Source organism: Pyrgilauda ruficollis, unplaced genomic scaffold, assembly GCF_017590135.1.
Source record: "Pyrgilauda ruficollis isolate IOZ18807 unplaced genomic scaffold, ASM1759013v1 scaffold91, whole genome shotgun sequence".
Taxonomy (NCBI): domain Eukaryota; kingdom Metazoa; phylum Chordata; class Aves; order Passeriformes; family Passeridae; genus Pyrgilauda; species Pyrgilauda ruficollis.
This window is the reverse complement of record NW_024531155.1, coordinates 1,862,261-1,881,253: the sequence shown is the minus strand read 5'-3', so window position 1 is coordinate 1,881,253 and position 18,993 is coordinate 1,862,261. Positions and strand designations below refer to the sequence as shown.

Sequence of the window (18,993 nt, the reverse complement as noted above, 5' to 3'; positions counted from 1 at the left end):
GTTGTTTTAGCTATGATTTGAGAGTGGATAGAAATTAGGCACATTAATTTACAAATGGGATAGCTGTAGGTTATACATGCACTACTCTGGGTGTGTGCCTAGTAAATGGCACATACATTGCCATTTGTAATTAATGGCAGCTGCTCATACCACTGTCTGCAGGTATTTTCTGTGTGGGCTTTAGAAGAGTTGATACAGTTCCCTCTGTGGATGTGGAGGCATCCATGTGTACATAGGTGGATGGGTATATGTCCATTTCATGGGTCATTTAATCCTGGAAACCTTGGCTTTAAATGTTTACCCACCTCTCACCCATGTACTCAGAGGAAGCTTAAATGGCAGATATCTTGCTTGTGCTCTTTTAGTTTTAGGTGGTTGTTCAGAGGTCAGAGTATAAACTGAGGCATCAAGAGACCCTGTTCTTTGCTGCATTTATAACTATGAATAACAAAGACTTCCTGTTCTGCTGCAAGATGGAGCCTATTTTTGAGGTTCTTCTGAGAAAGCTTCTTGACACCACAGAAATGTCTTGTGTGTCAGAAGGGACTTCCATATCCTCACATAATCTGTTAAAAGATTGGAAAAAATTGAAATGGATTCTTGATACGTCCCAGTTGTGAGGGTCTTCCATGTTATAAGTAGCCAATACTCCATTTTGACAAGAAACTGTATTTTTCTTAGTCCCCTCTTCAGAAGTTTTTCTTCGTTCTTCGTGGTGCTCTGTGATTTTTTTAATGCAGATGAGACAGATCCATATCTTTCAAATCAAAATTAATGCAAATTAAAATGGGCAAAACACATGCATGTGTTCAGTTTCCAGATAAGCTCTATGGTATTGTGTTTCTGTGGTATATGGTACTGTAGCAAAATATGCTCACTTATTTTGTTCTGAATAATTATGGATGGTTCAGATATTTAAAAATACAGAGCCATTCTTATATATGGCAGCTAGATTTGGGTAAATAAGGTGGTTCTGATGTGTGCCTTCAAAATTTTATTAAATTCATAGACTTTTGGCCCCATGTTATTTCCATGTAAAACATTATTTGGTTCTGTCTAGAACTCATTAGTGATGCTTATTTGAAGCAACTAAGCTGAGGCTGATAAGAAGTATGTCTTGTTTCGGGCTTGTGTCGCACTAAAATCAGTAGGTAAATCAGTTGTCCTAAATTCAGTAAAATGTTCTTATTACTTCTGATTGCCTGTTTGTAAAGTGCTGTTTGTCCCCCTAGGAAGTGGAGCTCCGAGTGACCCTGACAAAGTCAGAAAAGGGCAGTCTGGGTTTCACAGTGACCAAAGGTAACGATAGTGTGGGCTGCTACGTTCATGACATTGTTCAGGATCCTGCCAAAAGCGATGGGAGACTACGGCCTGGAGACCGACTCATAAAAGTGAGAGAATTCATGGTTTCTTATACAGGGATTGCACAAAAAGGACAGCTTTGAGTCAAAAAAAAAAAAAAAGTGAGCTGTGTTGTAGGCCAAGTCAAATCTGATTAAAGGACAAAGATAAGCACCTTCTGAGAGGCATGATTCAATAGCACTTGAGAACAGCAACAAGTGCTTCCTCAGTAATGCTGTCTTACTTGGGACCTGACAAGGACACCTGTATTGCTTTTATTGTTGCAGGTGAATGACATTGATGTCACTAACATGAGCCATACTGATGCAGTCAACTTTCTGCGAGCTGCCCCAAGGACCGTCAGATTAGTGCTAGGGCGCGTTCTGGAGTTACCAAAGATGCCAGTGTTGCCTCATTTGCTGCCTGACATTACACTGATGTGCCATAAGGAGGAGCTAGGTAACGTGGAATCAATCTGCTTTTTGCCCTAAAGAAACATCTTCCCCTTCAGTTACAAAGAAACCTTGATTTTTATTGTTTTCCCCTTCTTTCCCTGTGAAGGTCTGTCGTTATCAGGAGGCCATGACAGCCTTTATCAAGTTGTGTATATTAGTGACATTCTCCCCAAATCGGTTGCTGCCAGAGAGGAGAGTCTCCATGTACTAGATATTATCCATTACATTAATGGAGTAAGCACACAAGGAATGACTCTGAAAGAAGCCAAAAGAGTGCTGGAAACATGCCTTCCAACAGTGGTGCTCAAAGCAACCAGGTGTGTTCTGGAAGCAAATGCTTCCCTATACTTTTTGTTTCTCTGGCATGATTGTATGAGTGTATCAATAAGTATATGAGTGAAACCTGTTCCTGGTGTGACAGGAAATTCACCACATGTTACTGAGGACTGACTCTACAGAAAGGGTCTGTAAATTCACAGCTTTTGTGCTGCAGTGGAGCACAAGGGTACATGGTACTTGCTGTGCTTTGTGCTTCTTCGGAACACAAGGCTGTGTCCAGCTATGAACTACAAGTGTTCAAATTGTCCTTGCAATCCAGGAAGAATTAGTCAGAGACCTGCTGTGGCACTTGGACTCACAGGTCTGTGAGGATGGATGGGATTCATCCAAGGATATGCAAGGAGCTGGCAGGAGAGCTCACAAAGCCACTCTCCATCATTTGTCATCAGACTTGGCTCACTAGGGAGGTCCCAGGTGACTGCAGGTTGGCTAGTGTGACACCCATCTGCAAGAAGGGCTGGAAGGAGGATGCAGGGAGCTGTCGGCCTAACCTCAGTGCTAGGGAAGGTTACAGAACAGATCACCTCGAGTGTGACCACACAGCATGTGCAGGACAAGGGGATCAGGCCCAACCAGGAGGGGTCCAGGAAAGCCAGGTCCTGCCTGGCCCACCTGATCTACTTTCATGACTGGGTTCCCCATCAGGTGGATATGGGAAAGCCTGTGGATGTGTCTGCTGGATTGAGTGAAATCTGTGATACTGTCTCCCATAGCATTCTCCTGGAAAAGCTGGCAGCCCATGCCTTGGAGAGATGCTCTTCACTGGGTTGAAAACTGGCTGGAGTGAGAGAGTGATGGTGAATGGTGCTAGTGGGGTTTTCCCAAGGCTCAGTATTGGGGCCCGTCCAGTTTCATTTCTTTATTGCTGATTTGGAAGAGGGGATTGGATGTGTCCTCACTCAGTTTGCAAATGGCACCAAGTTGTTTGGGAATGATTAGCAGTTTTGCCAGTAGTACTGTTTACTTTGATATCTGTTGATTACCGTGATTTACTTATTTTTTTAATAAATATTCCTGTAAATATTTCTTTTCACAGAGATGGTCATGCAGTGTTCCCAAAATCCAAAAGCCCTGAGAACTCAAGTCCGTGGCCAATGAAAGCTAATGGTATGGTTTGTGTACTTACTCGTAGCAAGTGAAATTCACCTGTTTATAAAAATAAAGGAACTGATATGCACCATAAGATACTATCCTAGTCCAGCTTATTGTGACCAGCTCCAACAGAAGTTTGCTTGATCTTTCCTCTAAAAGCTCCATGAAAAGAGATTCACCAATAGTGTTTTTATTATATCATTTCTTCTGTAGTTTAGAAATTCTCTCTTATATAAAGCAGAAGGGTTCCTTTGAAAAAGGACCCAAGTGTCAGATAATATTAAAGAAAAAAAAAAGTAGTCAATGACAGGTGTTTGTGGGGTTGTATCTTGTATATTTTGAGGAAAAGGGAATCAACACTATTGTCAAAGGTGCACATTTCCACTGTAAGTTGTTAAACTGTTTATCAACATTTCTCTTTGCTTGGAGTTGGTTACTTGCATAAGAATTTGTGCTTTCTGATTCCATTAAATAGAACATTCAAAAAGCCATTATATGAGGTGTAGTCATTCAGACAGAAGTTTGGCAATGCACAGAAACCAGGCAGAAATGCTACTCATGTCATAATATAGTATTAAATACCTTGCTTCTTTTATAAAAACAATCAGGGGGGGCTAATTTAATTTCAGAGAAAAAGTTGTTGGTTTTTACCCATTTTTGTTTAGGTTGCTCCTGTGGTGATCCCTGTGATAAAACAGAGAAGTCAACTGATCCTTACAGGCCCAAGGTAAAAGCTTTTCTCTTGTGCCTGTTACCATTAACCAGACAAAAGGATCTACTTCAAACACTTTTAAAACTAAATAAATTAATGAAACAATCTGGTGATCAAAGTATACAAACCCACTATTATCAATTGACATGAATAAGCAGTGATCATAATAAATATGCAAGTCTTTAAACTGATCTGCTCTTGGCATGGCTTTGTAGAAAGACAAATTGTCTTATGAGAAGGATGTAAGGCTATCATCCAGAATACTCCATTCAGCCCACAGTTTCTGCAGATGCTTTCATATTATATTTGCTAGGTGATTTTCTTTCTTTTTTTTTTTCCATTAGTTCTTCCTTAGAAATGATGTGTTGTGGGACCAAAAGTACTGAAGCTTGCATACATTTTCTAGGGATTAAAATAATGTTAAATACTACCATGTGTTCTCTTGTAGAAGCTGCTGCTTCATCAACATGTGGGTTTTTTTTTCTCAGTTGCTTTAATTTCTTTTTATTTGCTCTTGTCATGTAAAACTTCCCACTCATCACCCAGATATCTCAGATGATATGAATAGAGGTTTTTATTTGTTGCTGAGGAGAGGGGAAAACTTTTTAGTCGTTGTTTGCTGTTTCAACAAACTACCAGTCTCTTCAAGAGTTAATTTGTACTGTTCTTTGTTTCCTCAGGTCAACGGCAATGGTATCCTGGGACCATCTCAGGGAAATACAGAAAACAATATCCATCACACAAAAGCACTAATGAATCTCTCAGTGGCAGAAGATGCACCTTCACTTGGATTTACCAATCAGATGTCAGATTTTCCTAAACACATTGACAAATCAGGTAAGAGGAGGTGAGATGGGGACTGCATCATTCTGTCTTTATTGTAGCTGCATGGTCAAATTTGCTGAAATAAGCAAATGTTAGGCTGGCGGTCTCTTTTAGAAGATCGTTTCCAAGTCTTGTGCTTTGTTTTTTGGGAGTTAGTTGATGTTGAAAGTAGATTTATAGAAATTGGATTTTGTGTTAGAGAGAAATAAAGGAAGGCCAAGGTAACAGCTAGAAATAGTGCCTTGTGTCTTCCCCTTTAAATTAGTTCTTGCAAACCATTCTGTACTGGGAAAACTTGTCATTTTTCACTATTTGTCTTCAGGAGCAGAGGTTCCAGATGATGAGTATTATGATGATGATGACCACAATGAAGTTGTCCAGTATCTGTTGGACGTTGTAGATGAGGAAGCTCAGAACCTCTTAAATCAGAATAATGCAACTTCAGAGGCTCAGAGTCTTCTACATCTGAAGAAGGCTGCATCAGAAAACAACCTGCCAGGTAATGTGAGCCATTAAAAAAGAACATTACTGACAGCGAAACACTGAAACAAGGTGCCAAGCAAGCAGTTGACTTTCAACTGGGAGTTGATTGACGTTGATTTGATATCTAAACTGGAAGTTTCCCAAGTTGAACACAGACAAATAGTTGCCGATTACCATGAATTTGAGATGCAATGTAATAAGTGAGGTTCTGGTTTGAAAAATCTGAATTTTGCATTAAGTAATCTGGAAAAATTATTCCTATTCTAGAGTTGTCTCTTGAGTGAAATTCCTATTGTTTGGCTACCTGGTCCTGCAGCTGCAGTCACATTGGTGTGCTGAAGCATTTAAGCATTTCATTGACTTCAGATTGCACAACTTGGAAATGTGTTGAGATCTCTCAAAACCAAAGAATTTCAACCTGCTTTGTCTCTCTTAGAAAGATTGGCTCTTTTTCAGTACCTCCTTCTGACTCTACACCTTTTTCTTGCTTCATTCCATCTCCTCAGTTTTACTTGTTACTAACTCAAATGTAGTGAGGAGTAGGATTTGTAGTTCCTTTGTGGTGTCAGACTCTGTATGCATGCTCCAAAAATTCAAGTAAGATGCTTGCTGCTTCTGTAGAGATTCCTTCTAAAACTCAAGACACACCTTTCAAAATTGTAATTATTTCAGGTCATGACTACAAGGTCATTGGGTTATTGTCACAGGTCATTGCATTAGAAGCCAGGGATCACAGAGGTTCTGGCTGTGCCAGGATCTCAGCTGAGGAATATCGTTGGAGCTCCAGTACTTCCAGTTTCTTGTAGGCTGTCCTTTATGGCTGAAGATGAATTGAATCCATAGGATATGGCAGCAGGGTGCTTCCACAGCAGACAGATACAAGTCAGATTTTATCTGGCATGTCCTAATTACATTTTGTTAATGCAAAGAGTGAGCAGAATCCTGGTTTGGACCTACTGCTGGTCTAAATCTAACTGAATTGCAGAAAAAACACTGGCAGGGGGAATGTGGTAAGTCAGGAGCTGCAGCCTGTCCATCAGTTATGCTGTGACACAGATATTCTGTGCAAGCAACCTCACATAACATGGCAATTGCTCCAGTTATAAAATAAACAAACCTAAAGTCTGATTATCCTATACAGTAAGAACTCTTTTCCAACACTCTGGTAGCAAAGGGCCTCAAGAAGTGTTTCTTGGTTATTCTGGCACCTGTATTCCCTGTCTAGTGCCAGGCAGGTGGAACAGGATTCACATCTGTGAGAGGGTGGCTCCTGGGCATTTTCTGGTGTGTTTATGCTGTATCTCCTGATTTTCCTGTTCAATAGAGGTGAATGGAAGGGTGACAGAAGATAAGTCTGAGGACACAGACTGTGATGGGTCATCTTTACCTGAAGATTTTTCAGAGGTAGGATGGCAAGAAGCTGGCAAGTGCTCTTTCAGTTTTTTTCCTTATTGGCATAGAATTGGTGGAAATAATATTACATGTCCTTTAAATGAGAACATCAGTGTAGGTAGTAGCTTTAAATGGTGTGTAAGCATGTATTTTTAAATAGCATATGGTTATCATAAATTACTTATGTAAGAGAACAAAGCTTGAAGTTATTTTACACTATCGTGTGAAGTCCATGAGCTTTTTTTTTCTCAAAAAGAGTGGTAATAAAACTACTTTGTTAATGCTACTTCAGCTTTTTAATCTGAAAGATTTCAGTGATTCCTGCTCACAGAAGGGAAGCAGTCACAGTAAAAATGAATGCCATGTAGACCTTACTGTCCAAAATGTGGATTTAAAATTTCTTCTTCTGCTGCTTTTTGCTAGGATAAGTTCGTTAGCTTGAATAACTTTTATATGTGGTTTACTCTGTGTTATTTTATGTCCTGGTTTACATCAGTCACTGGAAGCCTGGGGTTTGTCTCTTGTTTCAAATCAGCAGAACTCTGTCTCTCCAGCACATCCTGGCTCTTGCAGCTTTCTGTCCAGTTAGTAGAGCTGAAAATCAAATCAGGAATCTGGCTCTGTGTCAATGTGCTCTAGGGAGAGGCACAAGTAAAATTGTCCCAGTATGGCAGTGGAAAAGCAAGCTGGCCTAAAAAGTATAAATGATTTTGTAGAGTTTTTCTTGAAAGAAAGATGGAAATGCCTTCCTCTGTGCTGCAAAGTCTTCATTTTCTGCTGAGAAAGGTGTGAATAGGAGTGTGTGTCATTTGGAGGTGTGTTCCATACCCACAGTATAGGAACTGTGGCTTCAGAAGGCAGAAGTTTTCACTATCAAGCTGATCTCATAAAGGGTTTCTAAGTATTAGAAACAAAAAAAGCCAGCTGGGGAAAACTTACATGACTCTACTGCTGCTGTGAGTCAGGAGTGATTTTAATATAGCTTTTTGGCCTTGTTACAGTAGAGTATCTTTCCAAGTGCTCAGTGTTCTTGTCCTCTGTTATTTTGGGTTAATGAGATGTCTAAAAGAGGAAAGTCTTCCATTATGTGCTGCATTGAACTTAGTACCCTTCAGAAATAGTCGCTGTAATTGTTAATTGTTTAAAATTTGCAGTATGTGAATATTGTAACTATGTCTTTTAATGTGTTTTGAAATACTTCTTCTAGGCAACACATGTAAATGGTTGTGAAGACTATTGTGAAGTAAAAGCTGTGCCAGAAAGGTAAAATTTCTTTTCTAGTGTTGCTTGAAAGCAAACCCATGAAGTCTGGAAGTCTGAAGTGTAACATGTTGGAATGAGAGGAAAAACAACAACAACAAAAAACAAGAAACCACCCCTAAAACAAACCAAATAAAGTATCTGTGCAATGTCTTGTTGTTCTTTTGGTCTATTCCTTACTTTAAAAGTTATAATTTTCCTGAATACTAGTCAGTTTTATGTGGTTTACTACACCCTACTTTTATTTGTTCCTTTCATATGTGGTTGTAGCAAGTAACTGGACTGTGTTCAGATGTCTCCAAATAATAACATAATTTGCATTGTGCTAACAACTGGATACTTGGATGTGAAGAAAACATTCAATCAATGCTGTCTTCAGTTCAGTTCAACCTTTATTAGTGTTACATCTTCTTGTTTTAGACCACTGCAACTCAAATGTAGAGTTCCTCTGCTCCATCAGCTCCCATTTAGATGCCTGGGGCTTTCTGTTTTTTCCATGGAGCATGAAGCATATGACTGACCAAGTTACTAGCTAGTTGTCCCTTTGAGCCACTTTGAACTTTAAATATTCCCAAGGTTGTTTTTCTTAGTGAAATAACTTCAGTCCAAGTGAAATTTCAATGAAAACGTATATGGTTTTATATGGTTGCTAAGCTTGTGGGAAGTTTGGGCTTGAGACTTGGTGACATTATTACTTAAAATACTTCACAGAATGACAGAATAATGAGGTTGGAAGAGACCTCTAAGATCATCAAGTCCAACCCCTGCCCTAACACCTCAAATAGAGTATAGCACCAAGTGCCATGTTCAGCCTTTTTTTAAACACATCCGGAGATGGTGATTCTACCACCTCCCTGGGAAGAGCATTCCAGTACTTTATCTTTCTTTTGGTGAAAAATTTTTTCCTAATATCCAACCAATACCTTCCCTGACATAGCTTGAGAATGTGTCCTCTAATACTTAATACATTCATCAGTATCTTCAACAAAGCTAGAAAACTTGCAATTGAAAATAGACACTAAAGTGTAGTGAATTGTGTGAGTGGTACAAATCTATTATTGGATGCTATTTAATTTCTTAGTCTTTGAAAAATAATTGCAGTGGTAGTTATTACTAGATTTGTATATTCCAGGCTCTTTTCCACTGTTACCTTTTTCAGATCCCCTGTGGAGATGTAAAAAAAAAAGGGGGGGGGGGGGGGCGTGGGGACAAAAAAGTTATGTTTTTGAGATCACTGGTGTAGTATTCCAGTCCAGAAATAATTGTAGCTATAAATTACTTTCTGGTGGGGTTTGGTTTTGGTTGGTTTTTTTGGACTAGGTTGCAAATGTGTGTGTTCTAGGTGTTATTTCTTACTTCCATACCTTGTCCTCTTATAGATCCCCTCCACAGCCTTCCTTGAGCCAGGCAGGTGAGGAGGAGATCACGTGGGGAAGCGATGAGCTGCCGATTGAATCAGTCAGCCAGGAGCCTGTGAATAAAGGCAAGGACATCTTACATCATCAGTGGAAAACTTCAGGGTCACCTTATATAAACAGAAGTGAATTTTGAGACATCTTGGATATGTTTTGTGGGTGTCATGGCAGGCATAAGGGGGATTCTAACAGCTCAGCAATGCACTGGGGAGGATCTCTACATTTTTGTGTAGTAAGTGTGTGAGAGTTAATAGGAACAAGTTTTGGCAACGTCATGTCTGTAGTTGTAGAAAGCTGGGATCAGCTGAGATCCTTCCTCAGTATCTGTCTCACAAAAGCTGTAACAAAACATACATGTTTGACTGTGATTAGATTAATGTCTCATGTGTTTCACATACCAGCTACCCCATGCTCAGATTAGGCACTACTTTTGTCTTTTATCTTCATTCTTCCAGTGCTGCTTGATGTGGCAGAGTGGAACTCTGTGCAGCTTGATGTGTTTGGCAGAAATTAGTCTTTGTTTTTTTTTGAGCTAGCATTAGAAATGTTAGTTCCTGAAGTTCATATACAGCAGTCCTTTGCATTCATTTAAAGAAAAAAGGATACTTCAGACTAAGTCAGTAGGTTTAAGACATTTCTAATTTCCAGAAAGATTCTTGGTTTATGAATTTTGTTGTGCTTCAGAGAAGCACTGAAGACCTGATGGGAGGCAAGCTGTATTGGAAAAAAAATGTCCTTCCAAGTGATAATTGTAAGATGTGCTATTTACATGTTGAGTATTAGTGCTAAAAACATGTCACAGGCTGTAATGTGGACAGTTCTGAATTATCCCTATGTGCCTCCATCCATTTTATAAGTTACTGTGTGAAGAACTTAGATTTAAAATGTACTTAAAATTGTTTCAATGTATTTATTGGAAGTACAGGAAAATACTCCCTTTACTGGATTCATCAGAGCTGATTTTGTGTCTTATTGGTTTTGCTAGTTAATTTGCTTTTGCCTGTCAAGCTAAGAGGAGAGCTGTGTGTATGGGGGCGTTCGGGAGTAAACAGACAGTGCAGTAGTGAACAGCAACATGCAAATCCAACTGTGAGCTACTGTTTATGTTTCCCTGGATTTAGATATTTATTTATATTTATATCTTCTGCTAGATTTCCCCCTAGTGACAAATGAAGAGATCTCTGCACTCCCTACTGTGAATGTGCTCCCTGGAGGCAAATATTCGGGAGCCAAATTGAAGTCAGTGATCAGGATGTTGCGTGGATTGCTGGAACAGGGAGTCCCTTCTAAAGAGATTGAAGTGAGTAACTATTTGTCCTTTAAAGTCCTTTTTCCCAGTATGAAACAAAAATAGAATGGCTGGATCATCACTGCTTTTAGTACCACAGCTCTTTAATTGGAAGCTCAAAAGAGATGAAAAGACTTGACACCAGAGACTTCTCTCCCTTCTCCCACTAGCTGCTGAGAGATGAGATCAGTTTGAATTCAGTTCATAAGTGCTTTTTGCTTGCTTCTGGGTAATTACCAAGTGAATTTAATGTAAACAGGCATAGACAAAGGCTGTAAAGTCCAGCTGCTGAATGTGAAATCACTTTTTTCAAAGTCTTAAGTCAGCCAAGTTACGTGATCTCTTTTTTGAGAGAATGAGATAAAATATTTACTGATAGTGTGTAGGGTTTGATTTGGGGTTTTTTATTAATTTCATTTTCTTGGCTGTGTAAAAGATTCCTTCCTGTGACTGCATTATTTTGCACATCCACATTAGAATTTGATTTTTAATTATTCTGTTTGTTAATGACTTGATAACATAACCACTCTTGCTATTATTTCCAATCAGTGTTTCCTAATGCACACATAATTGTTTATTTTCAGACCCTTCAGGAGTTAAAACCTCTGGATCAGTGTTTGATTGGACAAGCAAAGGAGAACAGGAGAAAGAACAGATATAAAAACATACTTCCTTGTAAGTCCTAACTCATTTGAAATTCACAGTTGACATTCTGTCTCCACCTGTATGGTCAGATGGATTGGATCACAGGTGGGATGGTTTGATTCCTAATCCTAGTATGGATGAAAATGAATCAAGCATTTATGAAGCAGTTTAAGATCAGTGAACAATATACTACTATGCTGTGGGAGGTGGGGATGGATGTTCACAGATTTTTCAGTTGTTTTAGCAGATCCCATGTCTTAAATGATGTATACATATAAAAACCAGACAAGGTTTTTTTCAGTTTTACCCATGCAGAATTGGGAAAACAGACATGTGTACTATTGTCAGTATATTTCCTGCCACAAAATTCTGCTTGTTAGGTGTTGAGAAGTAAGAACTGACAGAGGTTAGTTCTATGTGAGAAAAACTCAACCTCTTGTTTTTCAGAGTTGCTGCAGTTCAAATCACGTGTCCCTCCTATCTGCTGGTTTATATTTCTCCTGCAGACATCTTTTTCTTTATTGAAAGTACTGATTAGTGTCCTAAATTATTTAAGTGATTTATCTCTTCTAAAGCAAGCTGTGGAAGCATCAGTGGAGAGAAGTGCTGTGTGAGTGTGTAAGGCTCAGCGCCTGTATTGTGTGAAGGTCTGATGATGTGCACACCTAACATGAGGCCTTTCTGTTGTGTGGGGGTGACAGATGACACCACCAGAGTCCCTCTCGGGGTCGAAGGGGGATACATCAATGCCAGCTTCATTCGCATGCCCGTGGGGAACGAGGAGTTCGTTTACATTGCGTGCCAAGGACCTCTTCCTACTACTGTAGCAGATTTCTGGCAAATGGTTTGGGAACAAAACTGTACTGTGATTGCCATGATGACTCAGGAGGTGGAAGGAGAAAAGATAAAGTGTCAGCGCTACTGGCCAGATGTGCTCAATAAAACCACCATGATCAATGACAGACTACGCCTTGCTCTTGTGAGACTTCAGCAGCTGAAGGGCTTCATCATCAGGGTGCTGGAGCTCGAAGAGATTCAGGTCAGTGAATCTAATTCTGCATGCTTAGAGTTTTTTCTGAGTGTTGCCATATTTATCCTTATACTTCTGCCTTTCCTGCTTTCACTTGCATTGTCTACATCAAGAGGCAACCCAGGGCTTCTCCTCTTTGCCCAGTGATCATTACTGGGCAGCTATTCCTTGTGGCAGCTTGTGCTGCTTTGTGACCTTTATAGGAGAAAGCATTTGGGCCAGGCTATGATTTCATTACACTAATGAGACTCTAAATTTTGTCTCCCATTGGCCACAGAAACATATGTAGGGATATGAATTCACTAATAATTCATCCTGGCTGGTTACTCCTCTGTGTGATCAGCTCAGTCTGCACAGTGAACCTTACACTTTTAAATTACTTACTAGTTATTCCAATTTATCTCTTGTTGTCTTGAATTACAAAGCACCTTCACTGGGGAAATCCCTGTGTTCTGAGACTTTTCTTTGGGAACTCCATTTCTGTCTTTTTATTTTTGCCACATGCCAAATGGTGGTGTTGTTTTGGAACCTCAGACGGGTGAAGTGCGGCACATTTCCCACCTAAACTTCATTGCCTGGCCTGACCACGACACCCCCTCGCAGCCGGATGAGCTGCTCACCTTCATCTCCTACATGAGGCACGTCCACAGGGCGGGACCCATCATCACCCACTGCAGTGCAGGCATCGGGAGGTCGGGCACTCTCATCTGCATAGATGTGGTCCTGGGGCTGATCAGCAGAGACCTCGATGTGAGTATCCCAGGGGATGGCCCAGGGGTACTCCTGATCTGAAGGAAGTGTGTTCCACTGCATCCATGCAATCTTTTAAAGAGTGTGCCGTGCTGTTGGCAGTACTATGTTTCTTTGCTGGTGATCCCAGATGGGGAGAGCTCTACTATCCAGTGGCTCTTGGGTTACTCAGGGAACCTCAGCAGCCAGGTACCACTTGAAGTATGTTGCAAGGTCATCTTCTACCGTAGGGGACTTCTGGCACATGGCATGGGAAAAATGGTGTTGCCATGATGGCTTGGGCAGTTGGCGGAAGGAGTGCGTGAATTGACTTTTCCAGCCCGACCAGGGATGGCTTTCCAGGGTGATCCACAGGAGGGTGCTAGCTTCCTTATGTTTATGTCCTTCAGCGGCCTGGGGTAGCAAAACTGTGGTGGATTTCTAAGGAAGATGATCTATGTCATGCTTCGCTCTGTGGAGTTTCTAAGCTCCTTCTGAATGTCTGAAACTCTCTTTTCTGCATGCTTAGCTTACAGTAAGCAAGAGAGCCAGTGTCCAGAAAGAACACAAGAAAAGGGGGGAGTATCTGATGTAGGACCACAGCCAGATTGCCCAGAGACAGCACACGCTGGTTTACCTACCAGCCAAACATAGGCTGTAGTGAATTATTTGTTTCATTACTAATGTAACTAATTCTGTTCCCTGGTTTGATGCTGGGGATGTTCCTTTGTTCTGCATGTCTGTCTTGTTTGCATGTTTAACTTGCTGTTTGTTTTGGCAGTTCGACATCTCGGACCTGGTGCGCACCATGCGTCTGCAGAGACACGGAATGGTTCAGACAGAGGTGAGTCTGGATTCCCCAGGCATTCACTGAACCATCTGAAGCACCAGAGAGCTTCGTGATGCATACAGCAACTGTCTTTGTGCACTGTAATGTGACACTTGTGTCACAATAATTAAATCAGATGAGTAGCAGGATGTATTTAACATTTATAAACACAGGCTGTTTTTAACATGCTGTATTGTTTTGATCTGTGTTTAAAAAAAAAAATGTGAGTTTTCATCTTCAAAAGTGTGTGTTTATAGAGGAGGTCAGCTAAGCTTTTTTGGTTTAAAGTTGCATTATAAACTGAAGAGAAGGCCTTAACTGTAGCTGCTGTGAATCAATGATATGTCTTGAGATCTCTTTTGGTAATATATTCATCCAGAAGTTCAATCTTTTAGAAATAATCTGGATCTAATGCTAATTAACATTAGAGATGGTCATCACAAGGTCTAGTTAAAATCTGCACTTCTTCTTTGAATGGGAAGGAATTGTGAAATCATAGTTTAAAAAACCCTGAAATCAAATAAGTAAACTGTCAGCCCCATCCCCACCTCACAGCCCAAACCATCTATCAGCCCCCACACCTCTATCACTCAGATTAAGGTAAGAAATTCCACTGTCCTCTGAGTTCTGTATTAGTTGGCGTTGATCCAAGTCCTTGAAATTCACTTGCTGTCTTCATTTCTACGTACATAAAGTGCCTAGACTCCTTTTGGTGGTTTTGGTGTGAAAGAAAGATAAATGTCCCATATGAAATATTATCTTTAGTGACAGAAGAGTGTCTGTATTTGCTTTAAGTTGAGGTTGCATATTTTTCCACTGTGGCCTTTTTGTTTGTTGGGGATTTTGTTGTTGTTGTTGTTTGGGGTCTTTTGTTTTCTTTGGGATTTGGTAATGGTGGTTTTATTTAATAATATAATTAGTATTGAAAGTGCTGTACAACTGTGAAGTGCAAGTGAGAGCACTTAGGTGTGCAGGCATTTTTCCCATGTTCTGTAATTTCCTTTTCCTTACAGGATCAGTACATTTTCTGCTATCAAGTTGTCCTTTATGTCCTGAACCAACTCCAGGATGAAGAAAAACATAGAGACAAATAAAATACTGAAGCAAAAGTGCATTTAAAAAAAGGAAGCAAGGAGGTTGAGAGACTTTGGAACATTTTATTTGTCTTGCCAATAGTTTTCTAATCCCTTTTTTCAGTTGCTGTCCAATGCCTTTTCTATGAAGTCTCTCCATCATTCCAAATAAAGTATATAGTTTTAAGGGAAATGGATAGCTCATACAATACCACTATTATCTTCAGCCCCACGGATGCACATGTGAGATTTTTGTATAACAATATTTAATAAAGCTGCATTTTTTTGCAGTTTCCTTAATATGTCATAAAACACAGAAATAAAAATATTTTAATTTAAAAAGAAAAGTAAAGAAGAAGAAAAAAAGTAATCCTATACTACTTCCTGCAGTTCTGCAACTGTTTTGGGGTATTTGTTTCTTTCAGGGTGGGGAAGTGGGAGGGATGAAGCAGTATTTTTATCTTGTAAACTTTATTACAAAGACCTTTTACTAGTCTCTTTTGAAAGCTTGTTCATGGCACCGAATTTTTGCTCTTCTAGTCCAATTAGAGCTATTTTATAGAGGGCATCTTGAAATCAGCATTTAAGCTTTAAGAGATGCCTGTTAGCATAAGGACAGTAGTGAATGTTAACTGTAAGTTAATAATGTTTACTTCATAGAATTTTATGTATATATTTATATACTTTTACACAAAAAAAAAAAAAAAAAGCTGAATTATTTGGTGTCTAACCTTATAATTGATTAGGCATCTCTACTCTGTAAATAAAAAGATACCTAATGTACACTGATCACTGGGTCTGGGTGGTTTTTTGTCCTCGTGACTGATTTTTCTTGGCCTTCCATGGCATCATTCCTTGTGGTTGCTGCCCCTCAGACATAAAGGCTGTGCACATTTTAAGTTTTCAGTGTCCTTCTGTTCTTCAGTATCTGTTTGAAAAATCTGGCAGACTGTGGGCTCCTTTCTGGAGAGTATCCACACTATGGTGAAGAGTTTCTTTTCCCTCCCTCCTTGTTTTTCAGCACACCTGGGCACTGAGACCGTATCACTTTTTTAGGGGTGTCTTTGCACTGCTACAGCAGTGTTCTGACAACAATGTAACCTACTCTGCTTAGGGCAACCAGGCTTGAGGTTGGAGGCATGATATTGGATTCTAAGTAGCTCCGTGGTTTAGTGATACTGTAAACAGTCAAAACTGTTGTGATAGAAAATTTTAATTTTAAGCTCTGTGGGAGCCTTGGATGGTGAATAAATGCCATCAGCCTCGAGTGGTCATTTGAAGGCTTGGGCAATATTCCTGTCCCAGCAATCCTTGACAGAACTTTTGCACAGTCAGGAAGGGTGTAAGAGTGCTGATTTAACAGTATTCTGCATTGAAGTGGTGGAAGTAAGTTCAGAGGCTGGTTATTGGTTATTATTATTCAAGGTTTTGACTCTTCAACATAGTAGTCTGCAGTGTTCCAGTGTCCCAAAACTGAGGTGGCTGCCTTGCAAGAGCATGTTTTAAAAAAAGGAAAGAGCCTTTTTCACTTTTCAGTAATACTGTGTATTTTATTCCCTCCAGCATAACAGCAAAATTGTGCATTTTACAGAGCACCACAGTTTGAGGAAGGAAAATCAGTTCTGTGTAGATAGAAGCAGAGGTAAATTGATTAGCCATGTTGGCACTATACCTGTGTGAAGGAGCTGTAGATTGAAGATAGAAGATTTTTCAAGACAACAGTTGCATACAGGCAAAGTAAACACACCTAGTTAATACACTGCAGCTGCTTTAACATAAATAGTGAGTTCAGAGGGTTTGGGCTTGTCTGGGTTTTAGAAACAAAACAAAGTGTTATGGTAACCAGACAGCACGGTTAAGGCAGTTAAATTCTTCTTTCAAATGTTTTCAGGTACATGCCAAACAATGTAGAAACAGGAACAGATTTTGTATAGCGTGCTGCTAGTAGAGCTTGCATCAGATTACAGTTTATGGGAAACACAGATCAGTAAACAACTCCAGATTTTGCTGCTTGTCCTCACAGATACGATGGTGATCTGTGGTATGGTGTGTTATACTCAGTTTCCTTTTAATGGTGGACACACAAAAATACAGAGGATAACTAACTTGACCTAACCTCCCCTTCCTCAGAAAAAGGAAAAAAGAAAAAGAAACACGTGCACACACAAAGCATTCAGGTGTTGCTGAAAAATCATGCATGTATGGTGAAAGGTGGCATTGGCCTCTTTTGAGAAGTGCTCTGAATTTCTTTGGGTTTTTGTCTCAATGCTGAGGAATAGAGTATTGAATAAAGATTGAATGCTCTCTAGTCTGACACTTGCTGAGGACGCTGGAAGGTTATCTATTTTCTGGTAAGCAGGTGGAACTTCTCCTCTGTGGCAACTTACATGTTCACTTTGGTTGAAACAGACCCCACAGCTCAAAACTCCTTATAAAAAATGATTGTGCCTATGCAGTGGGATGGCTTAAACTTGGTTTCTGTGGAAAATCTGGTTGGAAATATGCTCATCTTATTCTTCAAAGGATTAGATTATTTAAAATCCTTATGCCCCCTTTGAAGAAATGAGAAGTAAAAGTATTAACCAGCCTAGTTCCTTGAAAGGAAAATTGCTGTGTGCTTTCTCACTATGCTGACTGTATGATTTGCAGGGGCAAAAAATGTTGAGAGGCTTTTTTTAATTTAGAATTGGGATGCCTTGCTGAGTAAGCATCCAGGACATGCTCCAGCTGGAAGGGATTTTCCTTTATATAGGTATCTGATTTTTAGCAGGAAGTGTACCAGACTAGGGAAAAAACCGACATATAATCCATTATAGTTCTAATTAAAGAATTGACCCTGTGTGTTAACCCAAGAGAGAAAGGATCCTTTTGTTTTTCCAGCCAGAATTAGCTGACAGAAGCACAAATGCTTTGCCACATAAGCAGCCCTGTGCCATTAGTAATTTATCATATCTTAGTTTTCCTTGCTGGTCTTTACCTGCAAGAGCAGGGCAACAAAGGAGGGATTCCAGTTGCTCCTTGGAAACTGTTTTGAGGGTTCATTACTGTTGTTACTTGAATGCTTCTGAGCAGCTGCTTTCCCTACAACTGAAGTCCTTCTAAATGTACTTGTGTGGGGGGAAAAAAGAACCATCATCTGGGGGGAAGTTTGAATTTGTGACATCCACTGATAGACAAGTCATTGGGGCAATGACCTGGGGCAAACATCAAGTGGCTTGTGGATATTGGCACAGCTGAAGTGGAGAACCTGTCCTGTGCTGCCTTCTCAGTGCAGTTATCTCAGGGGTAAACTCAGGGAAATGTTACTCAGCATTTAAGCAGCTTTGAGAGGGCCGTGTAGCAAGGGCTCTGAATATTGAGAGCGTTCATTCACCAAATATTCATTCAAAGAATGACATTCTCCTGGCTGGGCAAAGTGGCAAAATAAATGAATGAACGATGCAGCAGAGAAGAAAAGGCCAACTCAACACTGGGAAAGAAAATGCTGACAAAAAGTGGCTGATACAAATAAATGCTTTGTTGGATATACTGAGAAGACAATGAAGAGCAGACTTATACATGATGAGAAAACAAGCTCCCATGGCACGTGGTTCTGAGTAGTGTTTGCTGCAAACTGGAGCACAGCCATGGGGTTGGAATTGGAGATAAACTAAATTTCTGGATTCTGTCTTTTGGAAAATTCCTTCTGGAGTTCCTATTCAATTTCTAGTGACCTGTCCAGTGGAATGCTGATTGATTAATGTGTTTTATTTGACAGTGGTGAATCTATCACATCTTCTGGGCATGGGATAATTTGTGGAGTGGGATATTTCACACCAGCCTCTCCCATGAGCGAGTGAGGATGAAAATGACCATTTGTATCTGAAATTTTGGCCTATATAGATCTCTTGCAGATACACTTCTTGGTCCATCCAGTTCGTGTCAGCTTCTGATAAAATTGATAATAGCCATCGTGGAAAGAAAATCGTGTATTGCTGTGGACATGATGACTGAATTTCCACTGCTGCTTTGGGTAAACAAACAAACAAGCAAAAAAAAAAGGGCAGAACACCATGTCCTGTGGCTGACATTCAGACCTCAGTTTG

General features: G+C 40.0%; 1 protein-coding gene across 1 annotated transcript in view; it reads left to right on the top strand.

The window, feature by feature from the left end:
• PTPN13 (protein tyrosine phosphatase non-receptor type 13) overlaps positions 1-15,672 on the top strand; it is a 112,393-nt gene extending 96,721 nt beyond the window's left edge. Inside the window, exons 33-48 of the mRNA XM_041489254.1 lie at positions 1,233-1,391; positions 1,629-1,800; positions 1,903-2,113; positions 3,172-3,242; positions 3,893-3,954; positions 4,620-4,776; positions 5,087-5,263; positions 6,572-6,651; positions 7,847-7,902; positions 9,279-9,382; positions 10,466-10,614; positions 11,187-11,277; positions 11,949-12,286; positions 12,812-13,027; positions 13,788-13,850; positions 14,849-15,672. Coding sequence (XP_041345188.1) covers positions 1,233-1,391; positions 1,629-1,800; positions 1,903-2,113; positions 3,172-3,242; positions 3,893-3,954; positions 4,620-4,776; positions 5,087-5,263; positions 6,572-6,651; positions 7,847-7,902; positions 9,279-9,382; positions 10,466-10,614; positions 11,187-11,277; positions 11,949-12,286; positions 12,812-13,027; positions 13,788-13,850; positions 14,849-14,929 — 2,187 coding nt within the window. The 3' untranslated portion in view covers positions 14,930-15,672. The remainder of the gene's footprint in view (positions 1-1,232; positions 1,392-1,628; positions 1,801-1,902; positions 2,114-3,171; positions 3,243-3,892; positions 3,955-4,619; positions 4,777-5,086; positions 5,264-6,571; positions 6,652-7,846; positions 7,903-9,278; positions 9,383-10,465; positions 10,615-11,186; positions 11,278-11,948; positions 12,287-12,811; positions 13,028-13,787; positions 13,851-14,848) is intronic.
• The last annotated feature ends 3,321 nt before the right edge of the window (positions 15,673-18,993 follow it).